The sequence below is a fragment of the Rhinatrema bivittatum genome, chromosome 6, assembly GCF_901001135.1.
Source record: "Rhinatrema bivittatum chromosome 6, aRhiBiv1.1, whole genome shotgun sequence".
NCBI lineage: Eukaryota > Metazoa > Chordata > Amphibia > Gymnophiona > Rhinatrematidae > Rhinatrema > Rhinatrema bivittatum.
In genome coordinates this window covers 259,050,074-259,064,490 of record NC_042620.1, presented here as the reverse complement: position 1 = coordinate 259,064,490, position 14,417 = coordinate 259,050,074, and the positions used below count along the sequence as shown (strand labels likewise).

Sequence of the window (14,417 nt, the reverse complement as noted above, 5' to 3'; positions counted from 1 at the left end):
CTCATTCAAATAAAGCACAATGATAATAATATAACAAAGAGAAAAAGATATCATCACTGGCTTAATAGGAAACCACAAATAAGGAAGTGAGGCAAAAGAAGAAAACCCTGGAGCACAGAACTTCCCTCCCGTCTCAATTGATCAGGTTTCTGTTTGATGTAAGAAATGCAAATAAATAAAATGGAAAAACAGGGGAAAGGCATGGGGAGAGGGGAATAAAGGAAATAGGTAATGTGGGGTTTATGTGTGAAAGGAGAGGCTGGGGAGTGTAGGGTTGTGCTAGAGGATGGAGGAATCATGGGAAAGGGGCCCTGGAGGAGGTGTGTTATAGGGGGGGGGGACTGGGGAAATGCTTTACATCAAGAGGAGCTGGGGAAGGATAGGTGTGTGTATGTGCAGGTGGGATGAGAGACTATAAAAGAAGGGGAGGGAGCAAGCGGAGGGGGGGAGTATGGAGTGGGAAGGGTGACAGAGAGAGAGAGAGGGTGGGGACCTAAGTTTGTGATGTGAGGGAGAGCAGGACTAGAATCAGAGGAAGGACACATCTCTCCTCTCTCTGGATCTCCTCCCCCCCCCCCCAAGATCTCAGGACTTCTCTGCATCCCTGATCTCCTACCCCCATCCCCAATCTTTCCTCCTCCACCCCTATACCCAGTCTTTCTTCCCACCTCCTCAGCCCTGATCCTCCCTTCTCCTCCCTATTCCTGTCCCTCCCCTCCTTTCATACCTTCTCTTTATCCTCCCCTCCCTCTGTGCCACTGTCTTCCTCCATCCTTTATCCCTCTACACCTCCTGCCCAAGATTCCATCTGAAATCCCCACTCCCCATTCCCAGATCTCTTCTCCTTCTTCCTTCCCAGTTCCAACCACTAAGCTCTCTTTTCCTCTAATAAAGAGCCAAATAAATTAACTAGACACAGAAATGTTAGAAAATAACTCTTAATAACGTTTAAAAGGGCTTAAATTTAATATGCAAATATATGCAGAATTATGCAGTTACCACAGAATTGCTACAGAATTTTGAAAAATCTGCCACAGAACATTTTACATCTCACTTGATCCAATTTTCTGATTACCGCTGTGAGGCTGGCTCCTTCCATTTTTGTTTTACATATATATATAAATGTATATATTCGACCATGTGGACTAGTCTTTTATGTTTGCTGCCCTCACTGAGTTAGGTATAGAGGGTATACCTAGAGGGGTACTTTTGAAGGATCACTGAGGTCTTATTTGAACACTCAGTGGCCTCAATATTGGTAAATGGGGCTCGATCTGAATATTTTGAATTGGAAAGAGGTAAATGGCAAGGTTGCCCACTGTCCCCTATGTTGTTTCTCATAACTTTGGAAGCCTTCTTGAAGAGAATAAGGAAGAACAATAACATTAAGTGGGATACCGATGGGACAGAAGAACAAAGTACAATTTAAACTAATGGCTTTCGCAGATGATATGTTGGTACATATCATGGAACCAAGAATTTCTCTGCCAGTCCTTCTGGGGGGGAATCTCAGTTATTGGTGAGTTGGGGGGTAATTTAAAATTAACTTGGAAGAGTGAGAAGCTTTACCAATGACTGTCTTGGTCAAAAATAAGGTGGAAAGTGATTTTCCAATACCTTGGATGGGTGAGTCCTTTAAATATTTAGGTATACAACTACATAGGGAACCTAATAGAATGCAGAGCATAAATTATAAACTCAAGTTACAGAAAACCACTAGACAACTACAAAATTGGAAGGATTCTCCATTACTTCTAGCAGGTTGTGTTAATCTATACCAAATGATGATCCTTTCAGAATGCAGACAATACCTACTTATTTAACAAAACAAGAAATATTATTTATTTATTTTTATTTATTTGTTACATTTTCTATACTGGTGTTTGGAAATTACCATCACTTTGGTTTACAGTAATTACATTAAATATAAAATCAAAGTGCATAGGATAAAGTAATAATAAAAATTCAGTACAAATAAAATGTTACCCATAAAACTCAATATTTTAATGTAAATTACTATTCTTATTACAGTTTTAAAGTAACAATAAACAATACAATTTAAATATATTAGGGATAGAGAGACAAACCACGTATAGCTTTGTGGACTTTGATGAGGACCTGGAATCGGGGAGACAGGGCTTTTATACTCCCATAGCCATAGAAAAGGCTAGTGTTTGGCCCCTAGAATTACTTTATATACTACATAAAACATATCATATACTGCCTATTAACTTCCAACAGAGTATTTTAATCATACCTACAGTGAAAACATGGACATGGCTGTGTAATATACTAGAACTCAAATATCAAGTTTCTCATTACCTGCCAATTCTGGGCATTAGAGATTATACTGCTGGGATACATTCTAAAATATTCCTGGAATGGCATACCAAGGGGCTTAGGGCGCTCTTTCATTTTGTGGATAAGACAAACCAAATATATACATTTTTACATTTACAGGGGGAGCATGATATTCCTCGCCAGCAGTTTTATGCCTTTCTGCAGATTAGGCATCTGCATAGGCTTAATAGGGAAGCTCTACCAGACTAACGCGACCCTCCTTGGGAATTCCTTTCGGAGGCGTTAGATCTGGAGGACCCAGTTGTCACACGATTTCTTTCTGGTATAAGGCATTTAGGAATTGACAGACAGTACTTAATTTTGATAAAATTTTACAAGGTTGGAATCAAGAATTGGGAGTGAGCCTTATGTCATCATACTATGGTAAATGTTTCTCAAGAATGCAAGCACTTTTCTCCAATATGAGTTTGAGAGAAACTCAATTAAAATTTTTACACAGATATCATATTCCTCCAAAAAAGATATATGTCGAAATGTGGAGAGAGAAAGGCTATGCTGGGCACCAATTTTGGACTTGTATATCTATACAATATTTTTGGGGAGAAGTGCAGAAATATATACTAGAGCTCCCTGGGATTCGTCTCCCATTAGACATATCCATATTTTTGTGGAATGATTTGCATAAATATATGTTTAATACTAGGTACTCCACGTTGTGGTGTAGAAAGGTGATACTTTTAGCAAAAAAAATGTATATTGCAAAAATGGTTGACATGACTGAAAATTTTGATATATCAAGTTGTGTGTGATGGAAAAATATGCAGATAGAATCGACTGGATGTTGACGAAGCATGCTTTCCTGAAAAAATGGGACATTTATTTGCAATCTTTAACTCCAAAAGCTCGGAGTTTACTTTGAAATGATATACCAGTATAGCAAAGATATGAAACACTTCTTTTGTTTTTCGCCTTTTTCTTGGAGAGAGGTATAACATGATATCCTAATGTATTTTGAGATTCTGATAAGGAATGGGTTGGGTGGACCTGGATGGGTAGGGTTGAGAAAGGGGTTTGTTGGGGTTGAAAAATGGAAAAGTTGGATTTTGAGACCTGTTGTATACTGCCTTGCACTGCGGAGTGATTTATGTTTTGTATGATAAGTTATTGATCTTGAAATATAAATATAAAGTTTGAAACAAAAACCAAAAACAATTCTCTCATAAAACAGAACTAATTTGTCTCTTCTCCTCTTGCCCAAGGTAGTACCCTCCAGATCTGTGAGGACTCTAGCAAGGCTACAGTTCTTCCCAATTCTGCAGGCTGTGGGGCTTTACTGGGATCCACCAAGAAACATTCCTTCTGCTCTAAAAACCAAACCTATAACCAACCACACATTGCACATGCTCAACCCAAGTTATATAGGGGAAGCTTGACCAATCCCAGCATCCAAACTGGGGGAAACTCTTAGAGATTGTCCAAAAATGTCAAAAACTTCTCTCCAAAGATGGAAAAGGGAAATATTAATGGTAAAGAAGCAAAGTACCCCTTACATTAGAATCTAAGAAGGCATGGGATAGGAGTCTTAGCAATAGAAATGCAAACGTAAAGCTGGAGATCACCATAAAATAGGCAGACTAGAGGGTCCTTGTAGTCTTGATCTGCTTTCATATTCTGCTAACATGTGGTTGTGGAGGTGGAAGGGGAATTCTTTACTATGCATAGGAGGATGTGCAATAGGGATTCTGGGTTGAAGTGTGATGTTGGTTGAACAAATCTTGTAGTCTCTTTCAATTTGGGAGTAGATGTATTTCAATGCGCACCAAGTGTTGGTCTGTCTAAGAGAGTTTGTTAGATTGCACATTCTTGATTGATCACTCATTTAGAAAGTGAATTGGGACCAGTCCCTGGTCTAGAGTGTGTACTGCTGAGTGGATTGGCTCATTTAGTAGTTGGGTCTCTAGTGAGGCTAGGAATTCCGGTGAGATTTCCAACTGTTGCTCACCTACATAAATATTGATGTATCCTAGGATTAGCATCCTTGAATGATCTCCAATATGAATTGTAGAAGGTCATATAAGGTTTTGGTAGTAGTTGTTAGCAGGTGGTATATTAGTCTCTGTTAGTCTCTATTGCAACTTGTTCATTCATACAGCTGACACTGTACCCTTTCCTACTCTACTTGTTGACTCATGTGGTTGATATTCTGCTGTCTTTACAAACCTGGCTTCTCTCCACAGAGACATTTTGCCCCAACCCCGGGATCCCGCTAGGAGGTCAGCGCCAGGGAAACCGCTTTGAGGAAGGGAAGAAGGTCCACTACACCTGCTTTCAGAAGCTGGTTCTGCGAGGTTCCTCTGCTCGCACTTGCAAGAAAGATGGGCAGTGGTCAGGCAAAGAGCCCAAGTGTGAAGGTGAGTATCCTTTTCCCACCCTCCACTTCCAACTCCACCCTCAGCCCAAAATGTCTTCATGGAGAGAACTGTAGCTGGAACCTAAAGACATATCGTTGTGTTGATTCTGGGGATAAGTAAAACTTTTTGAGGGCAAGTTTCAGTGCCATTTACATGGGTAGAGAATGATTCATGCATGCATGTCTAAACATTTCCCTCCCCCAATACAGTTAAAAGTAGGCCGGGTGTTCCACATGGAAAGTACATTTAGGGGGCTGCATTCCCAGGGGAGGGTTTTGGGTGAGATTGAAAAACAACGCCACATAGTATTGTATTTTCAAGTCTTAGCATGGGACTGGTAGGGAATGGGCTCTGCTGAAGCAGAGAGCAGCCTGGGCCACTGAAACAGGGAAAGCTGACAGACTAGGACCCCAGACACTGAAGATGACTCCTTTGCGTGCAGTGGTAGTGGCCACTGGTCAGCGCATGGGCATAATGAAAATACGATCAAGGTCCTGGGGCTGCTGCAGGAAGGAAGCATCTAGGGGGAAGGGAAGGAGCTGCAGGGACCTCGATCTCATGTTCATTGTGTCCCCATGCTCACATCCCAGCCCGCTGCTCCTTCTTGCTTCAGGGATTGACATGGTTGCAGAATGATGAAACAGCAAGAGAGGGAGGGAGGGAGGAGCAGAGAGGAATAGGGGGCATAAGAGGAGGGGAATGTGCGTAGAGACAGAGTCATGAGGGAATTGGAGGGAAGGAGACATGCTGGCGTGAGACCTGGGAGAATGTGAATGTCAGACTAAAAAGGGAGATTCAAGGGAGAAAAACAAGCCTCGGGGGGGGGGGGGGGGGGAGAGGGGGGTCTAGGAAGACAGAAATAAATGAGGGAAGAAGAATCTGGAGCCTGGGAAACATGGACCATGAGAGTGTTAGAGAGGGATAGTCGGTGGGTAAAGAAGACTAGAGGGGAATGGGGTCTTAGGGACGAGAGAGATTGGAGGGGGCAGAGGCCAGGGGGAAATGTGTGAATGAGATAAATTGGGGGAACAGAGTAGGCGGTGGAGGCTGGTGAGTTACTAAGTTGGGTAGACAGTGAAATATGGTAGTGAGAAGAGGGGTGTGTGGTGAAGGACAAGAATTACAAGGAGTGACGCCTCATTACAGTCCTTCCCCATGTTTCTCTCCTGAGACTTACCTTTCCCCACCCAACTTTCTAGTTCCCCTACCTATCTCTTTCTCTTCCTCTTTCCTACTTTTCCATCTCCCTCTTTGCAATCCATCTTTCTCTCTTCCCTTTGCCCATATTTTGCACTCTTCTATGTTCATCTTTCTTTTTCTCATCTGGCTGGGCTCTGTTTATTTAGCTGACAAAGCCTTGGGAATCTGGCCAGGCCAACCTCAAACCCAGGGTCAGATTTATCATTAGGTGAAGGGGGGGGGGGGGGGTTTACCATCATTCTGAATGGGCACCTACTCTGCAGCCAAGAGATTTTCAAAGGAAGCATCTTCAGCAGCGACCTCTCTCCCTCTGAGATAGCGTCAAACGTTCAAATGGTGACTCATCTCACTGGTCCAAACGTCCATGTTCAGATGGTTCCCCCTCATCCCTCACAGACATCAGAGTTCCAAGGGGGCATTATCAGCCCCGCCTATGGGCACGCAAGCTGTAAGTCTGACCCTACCCGCACACATTCCTCTTTGGCAGACAAAGTCTGGGAGGTCCCCGCCAACCCCCGCTGCTTCTCTCCTTTATCTGGAGGGGTCCAGGAAAGCCTGCCAGCACCACTCTTTCTCTTCTTTGGTTGAAGGGGCCTGGGGAAGCCGATCAGCCCCATTTGTTCACCTCTTTGATTGGCGCTCTGGGAGGGCAATTTTCAGACTTAAGTGCACAAATGTAAACTTCATGGATACCTTTTATCCTCAGACTTTATACCAGTTTTCAAAGACAAAACCTTTCCTTTAAAGATTGCCTAAGAAAAATTAAATGCACAAATTTGCACCTGCTATTTGTGCAGGTACTTTTTCCAGGTAAATTTCCACACTTATGTTTGGACAAAAAACATGCAAGGTAGATATTCCATCTAAATGGCAAGTTTTGATATATTCAGCCTCTTATCCAGCTAGCTTTTGTTGCGCTGGAAGTGGACCCTTGGCCTGGTGCAGGATTGGTATGGCCCTCTGGTCGGACCCGGAGAGCGCCTGCCACCAGGAGGCGGAGCACAGGAGAAGACAGAGGCAGCTGGAGCTTCACCAATAGCAACCCGGGGTTCCATCAGGTTGAGCCCTTGATTACCTGGGCCGCCTGGTCTTAGGTGGGCCTCACAGGGTCTCCTAGAGAGAAAGTTCAAGGATATGCCCACCACAAACAAGGGTGTGGGTCGGTGTACAAACAGGGAAGTCCAGAGGTCGCAGGAGGCCAGAAGAGAATGTCTGAGTGTATAGTGAGGATCAATGCCAGAGTATCAGTCCAGGATGGTCAGCCAAAGCAGGGTCGGTAACAGAGGTCAATCCGGGCATAGTCAGGTCAGGCAAAGGTCAAGTTCCAGGTGGCGATCAAGAGAAGTCAGGTCACAGGCAGAGGTCAAGTTCCAGGCAGCGATCAAGAGTAGTCAGGTCACAGGCAGAGGTCAGGTCAGGCAGCAATCAAAGAGTAGTCGGAGAACAGGCAAAGGTCAGTACCGTGAGATCAGTCCGAAGGGTACTACAGGAATGGAGAGACGAAGGTACAGGAGACGCTGGAACAGGAGACACAGGAGATGCTGGAGCAGGTGACGCTGGAACAAAAGAACTGGAACAGGAGACATAGGAGCAAAGACACTGGAATGCAGGAAGACAAACTAGAGACACCGGAGTGTACAACCCGATTGCCAAGGCACCATTCAAGGGAACGGGCCTTGCCTTATATACCCAGGGAGTGTGATGTCATCAAGGGGCGTCGGGTCCGGGTTTTCCGCTCTTGGCCCTTTAAGTAGCGCGATGGCTGGGCGGGGCTGAGGGGCAGGAAGACACGGAGCCCCTCCGGGAGCCCCACTATGAGGACGGCATTGAGGACAGTGAGCGGGGGAACCTGGGACGCCGCGAACTCGCTGCAGCAGCCGAAGAGGTGAGCCTGGAGCTTGTAGATGGACGGGAGAGGTGAGCAGAACCGACCTCGGAGCGGTCGCGGCCGGGAAGCGCAACAGCTTTTAACCGGATAAGTCACTATCCGGCTAAAATCTAGCCGGATAAAAGAAGAGGCATCCCAGGGGCCTAACAGGGAGGAGCTACTTATCCGGCTAACTTATATTGTGATATTGAGCAGGTCTAAATTTAGCCGATTATCTTATCCTGCTTACATTACACTTATCCAGGTATATTCAGTGGCACAGCCGAACCGCTGAGTGACACAGCCGAACCGCTAAGTTAGCCAGATAAGTCTTGTCTGAATATTGACCTCATACATATTTAAGGGCAAACTCGTCCGCAGCCCTGCCCTCTCCTCACTGCGAGTAACAATACTTACAGAGTGGCACTACGCACAGAACAGAAGAAGAGAAGCCAGGAGCAGGACTAGGAATAGGAACAAACCAGGAATCTGGGAACCCAGGAGGGAGAACAAACAGGAGAGCTAAATATAGAATCTGAAGAAGTCTTCCATATGCAGAAATGGAGCCAGAATATGAGGACCGGAAGACAGAACCAAGCTCTGACAACTGACTGCTGAGATTGCCTCAGTATAAGCCCAAGTCTATACAGGAAACAAGATGGCCACCAGTGGGGGGTGGGGGAGCAAAGAACACAGAGGACAACTAGGCAGACAGTTCAAGTGGCTCACAATGCCACCTGCAGGCCAGGAGGGCACTCAGCAATGCATTCATACATTTGGATTATGAATTTAAGGGAGATGGATAGGGCAGAATTAGGAAGAGAAACAAAAGTTATAGTATATGTACATGACAGCCCCCAGGACAAAAATAGCAAAAATCATTAAATAAATGCATTTGTGAAATATTGAAGGACATAGAGTTAATAAATGGAAAGCAGTGCCATTATTACACCTAGAATCAAGCCTTTGCTGGGCTAAATGGTATCCTGGGTCTAAAGACCCTATTTAGAACATTAAATGCTAATTAAAAAAAAACAGCAGCAAGGGATGAATTTGCCATCTGCCCAGTGACATCCAAGGACTTCCCCTCTGCTCATGTCGACTCAAGGCCACTGCTGACTGCCAGGAACAAGACCATATAGGCTCCATCTCATCAATTCCACATCATCACTAGGAGCTTGGCCTTTAAAGATGGGGCTGGAGGAGGGCCCTCTTTGGCAGGCCCTATGCCAAGAGCTATGCCAAAGGGCATGTGCCTTCGTGCACCCCTTCTTCTGATCACTCTTTGATAACCTCGCTACACTCTACCAAAGAACCAACATCCAAGCAAAAGCTCGAGCAGACAAGCACTCCCCCCCCCCCCCCCCCCCCCCCCCCGCCCCACAACCTGATCAGGCCAAAATGCCACTTGCCTCTCAATTAGCAGCTGACACCTGGTCGCGCACACAATCCTGATCACATCTACCCTCACCTACCTCATCCCTTCACAACCACCCCCCTGCCCTTACACTACTTGGGCACCACTGTCCTTTCCCCCTTCTACCTACACCCTCATCAAAACGTGACACGTGCCCAATCCCTACATCCCTCTCAATATCAACAATTGCTGCAATTAGTGGAAAAAGCAAACATTCCCCACAATACGTTCCTAGACCATGAAGTCAATGGAAGCCTCACAGAGCTCTCATTCACCCATTAACTTGGATGTTTGCAAATTCTGTTTTACACTGTGCATTATTTGGTGATTTTTTATTATTTTGCACTAGGGGTGTGCAGGCCAAAAAATGTCATTTCGCTTGGGGGTTGATTTTCATTGTCATTAATGTTTTCCCATTTTTTTTTTATTTTTTTTTACATTTCAGAAAGAATGGCCACTAAAATGATAGAAAAATGCCCACAACATTTCTTGTTTCTTTCTATTGTTTTGGTTGGAAAACATCAAGAAATGATGTAGACAATATCAATGAATGCCCATCCCATGTTGTACACTGCTTTAGACTGGTTGTTTCCATGAAAGGTGGATTATTAGAGTTTTGAATTCAATTAAACATTCATGGGCTCAATGCATGTCCGTGGTTTATACAACTCTTCCAGGGCGACACTCATATGATGACCCAAAATTCATTGCTGAGCAGCTGGTTCTGTATGAGGAGCTGATGGCCCATGCTGGCACAGGTAAGAGTCATGCTTTCCTCCTCATTTACTTCTTTGTTCTATCTGAAGTTGGATCTTTGGTAGACAAAGCAGTCATGTTGATGGATTTGAACTCCCAGTTCACCCTGCCTGCTCTGGACTATATCTCTGTATTTGGCCTTTCAAACTGACAAAGTGGTATTGCTAATACCATCTTAACTTTTCATTCCTAGCCTTGCTACTGATTGTTTGACCTTGGACAAATCACTTTATGTCTCTGTCCCTCAGTATATTCTATCTTATTTGGGCAAAAGGAGTAATAGCATGGTTCCTCTTTCCTTTCTTCACCTGGAAAGTTGCCATACATTTGGAAAACTGTATTATTAGGCCATGCATGCTTCAAGTGGCCGCCCGTTTTGTTTCCGAGAACTCTGATTGTAATAATGAGGACAGTACAATTGGCTGGTTACTAACTTCGTATTTTAACTTGAATCCTACAGACGTCTATATCTATTTTCTTCTCTGTGCCTCAAGAAGTGTTGGAACTGAGAACTTCCAAAAAGCTGCAAAATTTGTAGAAGGATTTATTGAAAAGGTAAAAACACTCCTTTCTTTTCCCGCAATGTTTATTTATTTATTAGGTTTTATATACCGTCACCAGGGATCCATCGTAACAGTTTACAACAAAAATAGAATACATTGCAATTAACCTAAAAATAAACTTAATTCAGATCTAAAACATATCTAAAATGAAAAGCCTAAAATTCCTTATTAGCGTCATAAAACTATCAAGACTCATCCACCAATCTCCTAAAAACAGACAAACTTTATAAAAAATGCAGTAAAACAGTAAAAGCAGAGCATAACAACAACTTTTAAGACTGGTTTGTATAAGCCTCGCTAAAAAGCCATGTTTTCAGTTCTCTCTTAAACTGTTTAAAATAAGTCTCCATTTTGATGGCTGATGGGAACATATTCCAAAGTTTAGGACCTGCCAGTGACAGAGCTCTTTCTCTCACTTGATTCAAACAAGCTGAATGAACAGATGATAAAGTAAGTACATCTTTGTTGGCAGAATGTAGGTTTCTTTGCGGCACGTGTAATTTAATGGCAGTGTTCAGCCAGTCCACCTGGTCACCATAGATCAGCTTGTGTAAAATGCAAATTGATTTGAATTTAACCCTAAATATTATCGGCAACCAGTGAAAGTTAATCAATGTTGGCGTAATATGCTCACTTTTCTTTTTCCCGGTTAGAATTCTTGCCGCTATATTCTGGAGGACCTGAAGAGGTCGAATGGCGGAAGCGGGTAAACCTAATAGGAGTGAATTACAATAATCTAAACTATCAAATAAAAGTACTTGAAGAACTGTGGGGAAGTCATTCTGGTCGAGTAGGGGTTTCAGCCATCTCAATATTAATAACTTTGTGTACCCATCTCTTACTTTAATAGCAATATGTTTTTTAAAGCTGAATTCTGGGTCGATAATTACACCCAGGTCCCTGATATTGTCTGCTGATTCTAAAATGGTATGGTCCTGTAATTATATCTGATTGGTGCTTCTTGGGGATATTTTTCTTTCAAGGAGTATAATCTCTGTTTTTTTCAATGTTTAAAACCTGCTTCATCTGTGTAAGTACTTATTTATTTATTTATTTTTATTTATTTTAATTTTTTCTATACCGGCATTCGTGAAAATATCACATCAATATTACTTATTTTATTGCTTTCAAATACATTGACATGAGTTTGCTGGCTTTCTCAACTGATTCTTCAATCAGCAATAAAATCTGTATGTCATCTGCATATAAAAAATATGTGAGACCGAGACCTGACAGCAGGTGACACAACGGCAACATATAAATGTTGAACAGAGACGCAGAGAGTGAAGAACCCTGCGGGACACCGGTGTTAAGATCATATTTGTTAGAGCAAGAATTGTTCATTTGAACTTGAAAAAAAAAAGATTAGTTAAGAAAGATTCAAACCACTTTAACACCATCTCTGTTAAGCCAATTTTGGTTAATCTCTGTAGTAAAACTTGATGATTTATGGTATCAAAAGCCTCAGATAAATCTAAGAGAACCAGGAAATATGACTGCCCATAGTCCATCCTTCTCAGGACAGTATCTGAAAGGGATAAAAGCAATGTTTCTGTACTAAAATGATGCCTAAAACCAAATTGGGAGGGGTATAAAATATCATTAGAATCTAGATAAAAGGATAATTGTTTAAAAACTATCTTCTCAATCAATTTTGCTAAAAAGGAGAGGTTTGAAACAGGTCTGTAGTTGTTCAGCATAGTAGGATCTAGATTTTTTTTTCTTAAGAATGGGTCGAATAACTGCACCTTTAAGGTTGTTCGGTAGAACTCCTTCACTCAAAGACTTATTTATAATGCTGGTGATAACTGGGACTATAGTTTGTTTCAGGGATCAATTTTAAATCTGTGATTCGAATGTAACTTAATACGCCCCGCAGCTCCTCCTGCCATCCCGCTACTGAGACCCATACATAGAACTCAATCCTACCTTGCAATTATTTTTTTAATTTGTAAAATCAACTAATTAATAATCATCTGTAAGCAGGTAATTCTCTGGTCCTCCTTGGCTACTGTGGAGGGGCACATCTGCATGCTGCAGGGTTTTGGCCAGCTCACTGCAGCCCCTGTGGTGCCTCAGCGGGGAGAAGCAATAGCTTTAAAGGGACCCACAGGTTTAGGACACCTGGTACCAACCCTGGGAAATAATCCACTGTCCGTGCAAGCAGGTGTTGTTCCAAAAGGAAGAATTTACTGAGGTTCTTGAGCAATGAGGGTCAATGTTTCCCACCCCTCTGCTGGAGACGCACCTAACCAGTCTGGTTTTCCGCAGGGTATGTAAATCTATCTCATGCATATTCGTTGTGGCCGTGCTGTAAACCCGACTGGATGGGTATATACTTCCAGGAGAGGGCTGGAAAACAGTAACGTGGGTAATGCTACAAAGTGTACCTTTTTTTTCCCACTGACATCCATACCGAAACCGAACAATCCAGGGCGTAAGTTCACAGTTGCTTGTGAGCCTCCCTAAGGAGCTTCTCTTCGCCCGCACCCCCATCAGAGTACTCTTTCCTGGCTAAGATTGCTCATTCTCTCCTCCCAGCTAGAGCGTGACTTGGGTGGCCCTCCGGTGGGGGCCCTGAAAGAATGTGTCGGTCTCTTAGGGGCTGATATACCTCTGGCCAGTCCTCTTCTCGTGCACTCTTTTTTATGGGAGGAAAAGAGTCAACTTTCAGGGCCCCCAAATGCTAAGGGGGACTTCCCGAGGGAGTCTCGCTTTTCTCTTTCTCGGTCTTCCCTGGGAGAGGGGTGCGTGCCCTCGCTGTGTGCTCTAGCTGCCAAACAAAACAAACACACGGGGTCGCCGGTTTAGTATCCCAAAATTAAAGCCTTTACTGTTGAAAACACAGGTGAAGTATGGCCCAGTTGACTTAATCCTCCTCCCCACTGACTTTCTTTGTTTGCGTTACAGACTCTGTCACTCTGTCTGTGCGTGGGCCCTCTTACTCCAGGGGCAGGGAAGCATCCACCTTCCAGGGCGTGGGAAAGTGCAGTTCCCAGGTGGACAGGGGGGATCCTTGTGTGGGCGGGAAAAACCTCTCCAGCGCTGGCGAAAGGGTTTAATCACATTCTCAGCAAGGAGAGTCCCATCCTCCCTCCCCACAGAGGCAAAGACTCCATTTGGATGTCCTCCAGGATGTTAACTTGCTCTTCCTCACAGTTAGCGGTTCTCTTCTTCTTCCTTCATCTTTTCCTCGTGGATCCCAGATGGGTAAAGATCCTCCTGGAAACGGCAACTCCAGCGGTTCCTCTGATGGCTAGGAAGAGGGGCAGAAAAACGTCCTCCCAGGCCTTTTAATCAAAAATCTTCTCCCCCTTCCCCCCTCCCCAAAAAAAAAAATATTATCCTTGCAGCGGGTCACCACCTCTAAGGGGCAGGGCTTCCCTAATTCCTGGGGACCCCAAACACAGGGTTCCTCGTACCCTGCATCCAGGAGAGGGCCAGGTGCCTCACAAGGCTCCTAGCACAAAACAAAAAGTTTCAAAGTCCCAAACCTTAACCCAGGACAACCGCTCTGCCCCTGTGGAGTGGGATACAGAAGTGGAGTCCCGAGCCAAGCCCAAAGGGTCCCGGGCAGGATGAGGCGCGGGCCCTCCAAGCAGGCCACAAAATCCAACTTAGGAAAAAAATCTCCACCCTTCCTCCAAACCAGCAAACTATATTCCCCCCGCCCCCCTGAGCTCTCTTTAGAATGGGGGACGGCCATTTTAGACCCCTCTAAGAGAGAGGCTGCATTTGAATGGACCCTCCCCCATTAACTAAACTGTACTATCTTTGCTAAACTTAAGGGATCTCCCAGGCCTTATTGATAACGGACTGGCTGTCTGTTACATTTGTGGGAACAGAAACATAGAAACATGATGGCAGAAAAAGATCACATAGCCTATCTCTAGTCCGTTCAT

General features: G+C 44.0%; 1 protein-coding gene across 2 annotated transcripts in view; it reads left to right on the top strand.

The window, feature by feature from the left end:
- The window catches only part of LOC115094165 (complement factor B-like), a 131,389-nt gene that overhangs the window by 36,040 nt on the left and 80,932 nt on the right, over positions 1–14,417 (top strand). For both annotated transcript variants that reach the window (XM_029606933.1, XM_029606932.1), the window contains exons 4-6: positions 4,539–4,712; positions 9,874–9,954; positions 10,413–10,507. In XM_029606933.1, coding sequence (XP_029462793.1) covers positions 4,539–4,712; positions 9,874–9,954; positions 10,413–10,507 — 350 coding nt within the window. The remainder of the gene's footprint in view (positions 1–4,538; positions 4,713–9,873; positions 9,955–10,412; positions 10,508–14,417) is intronic.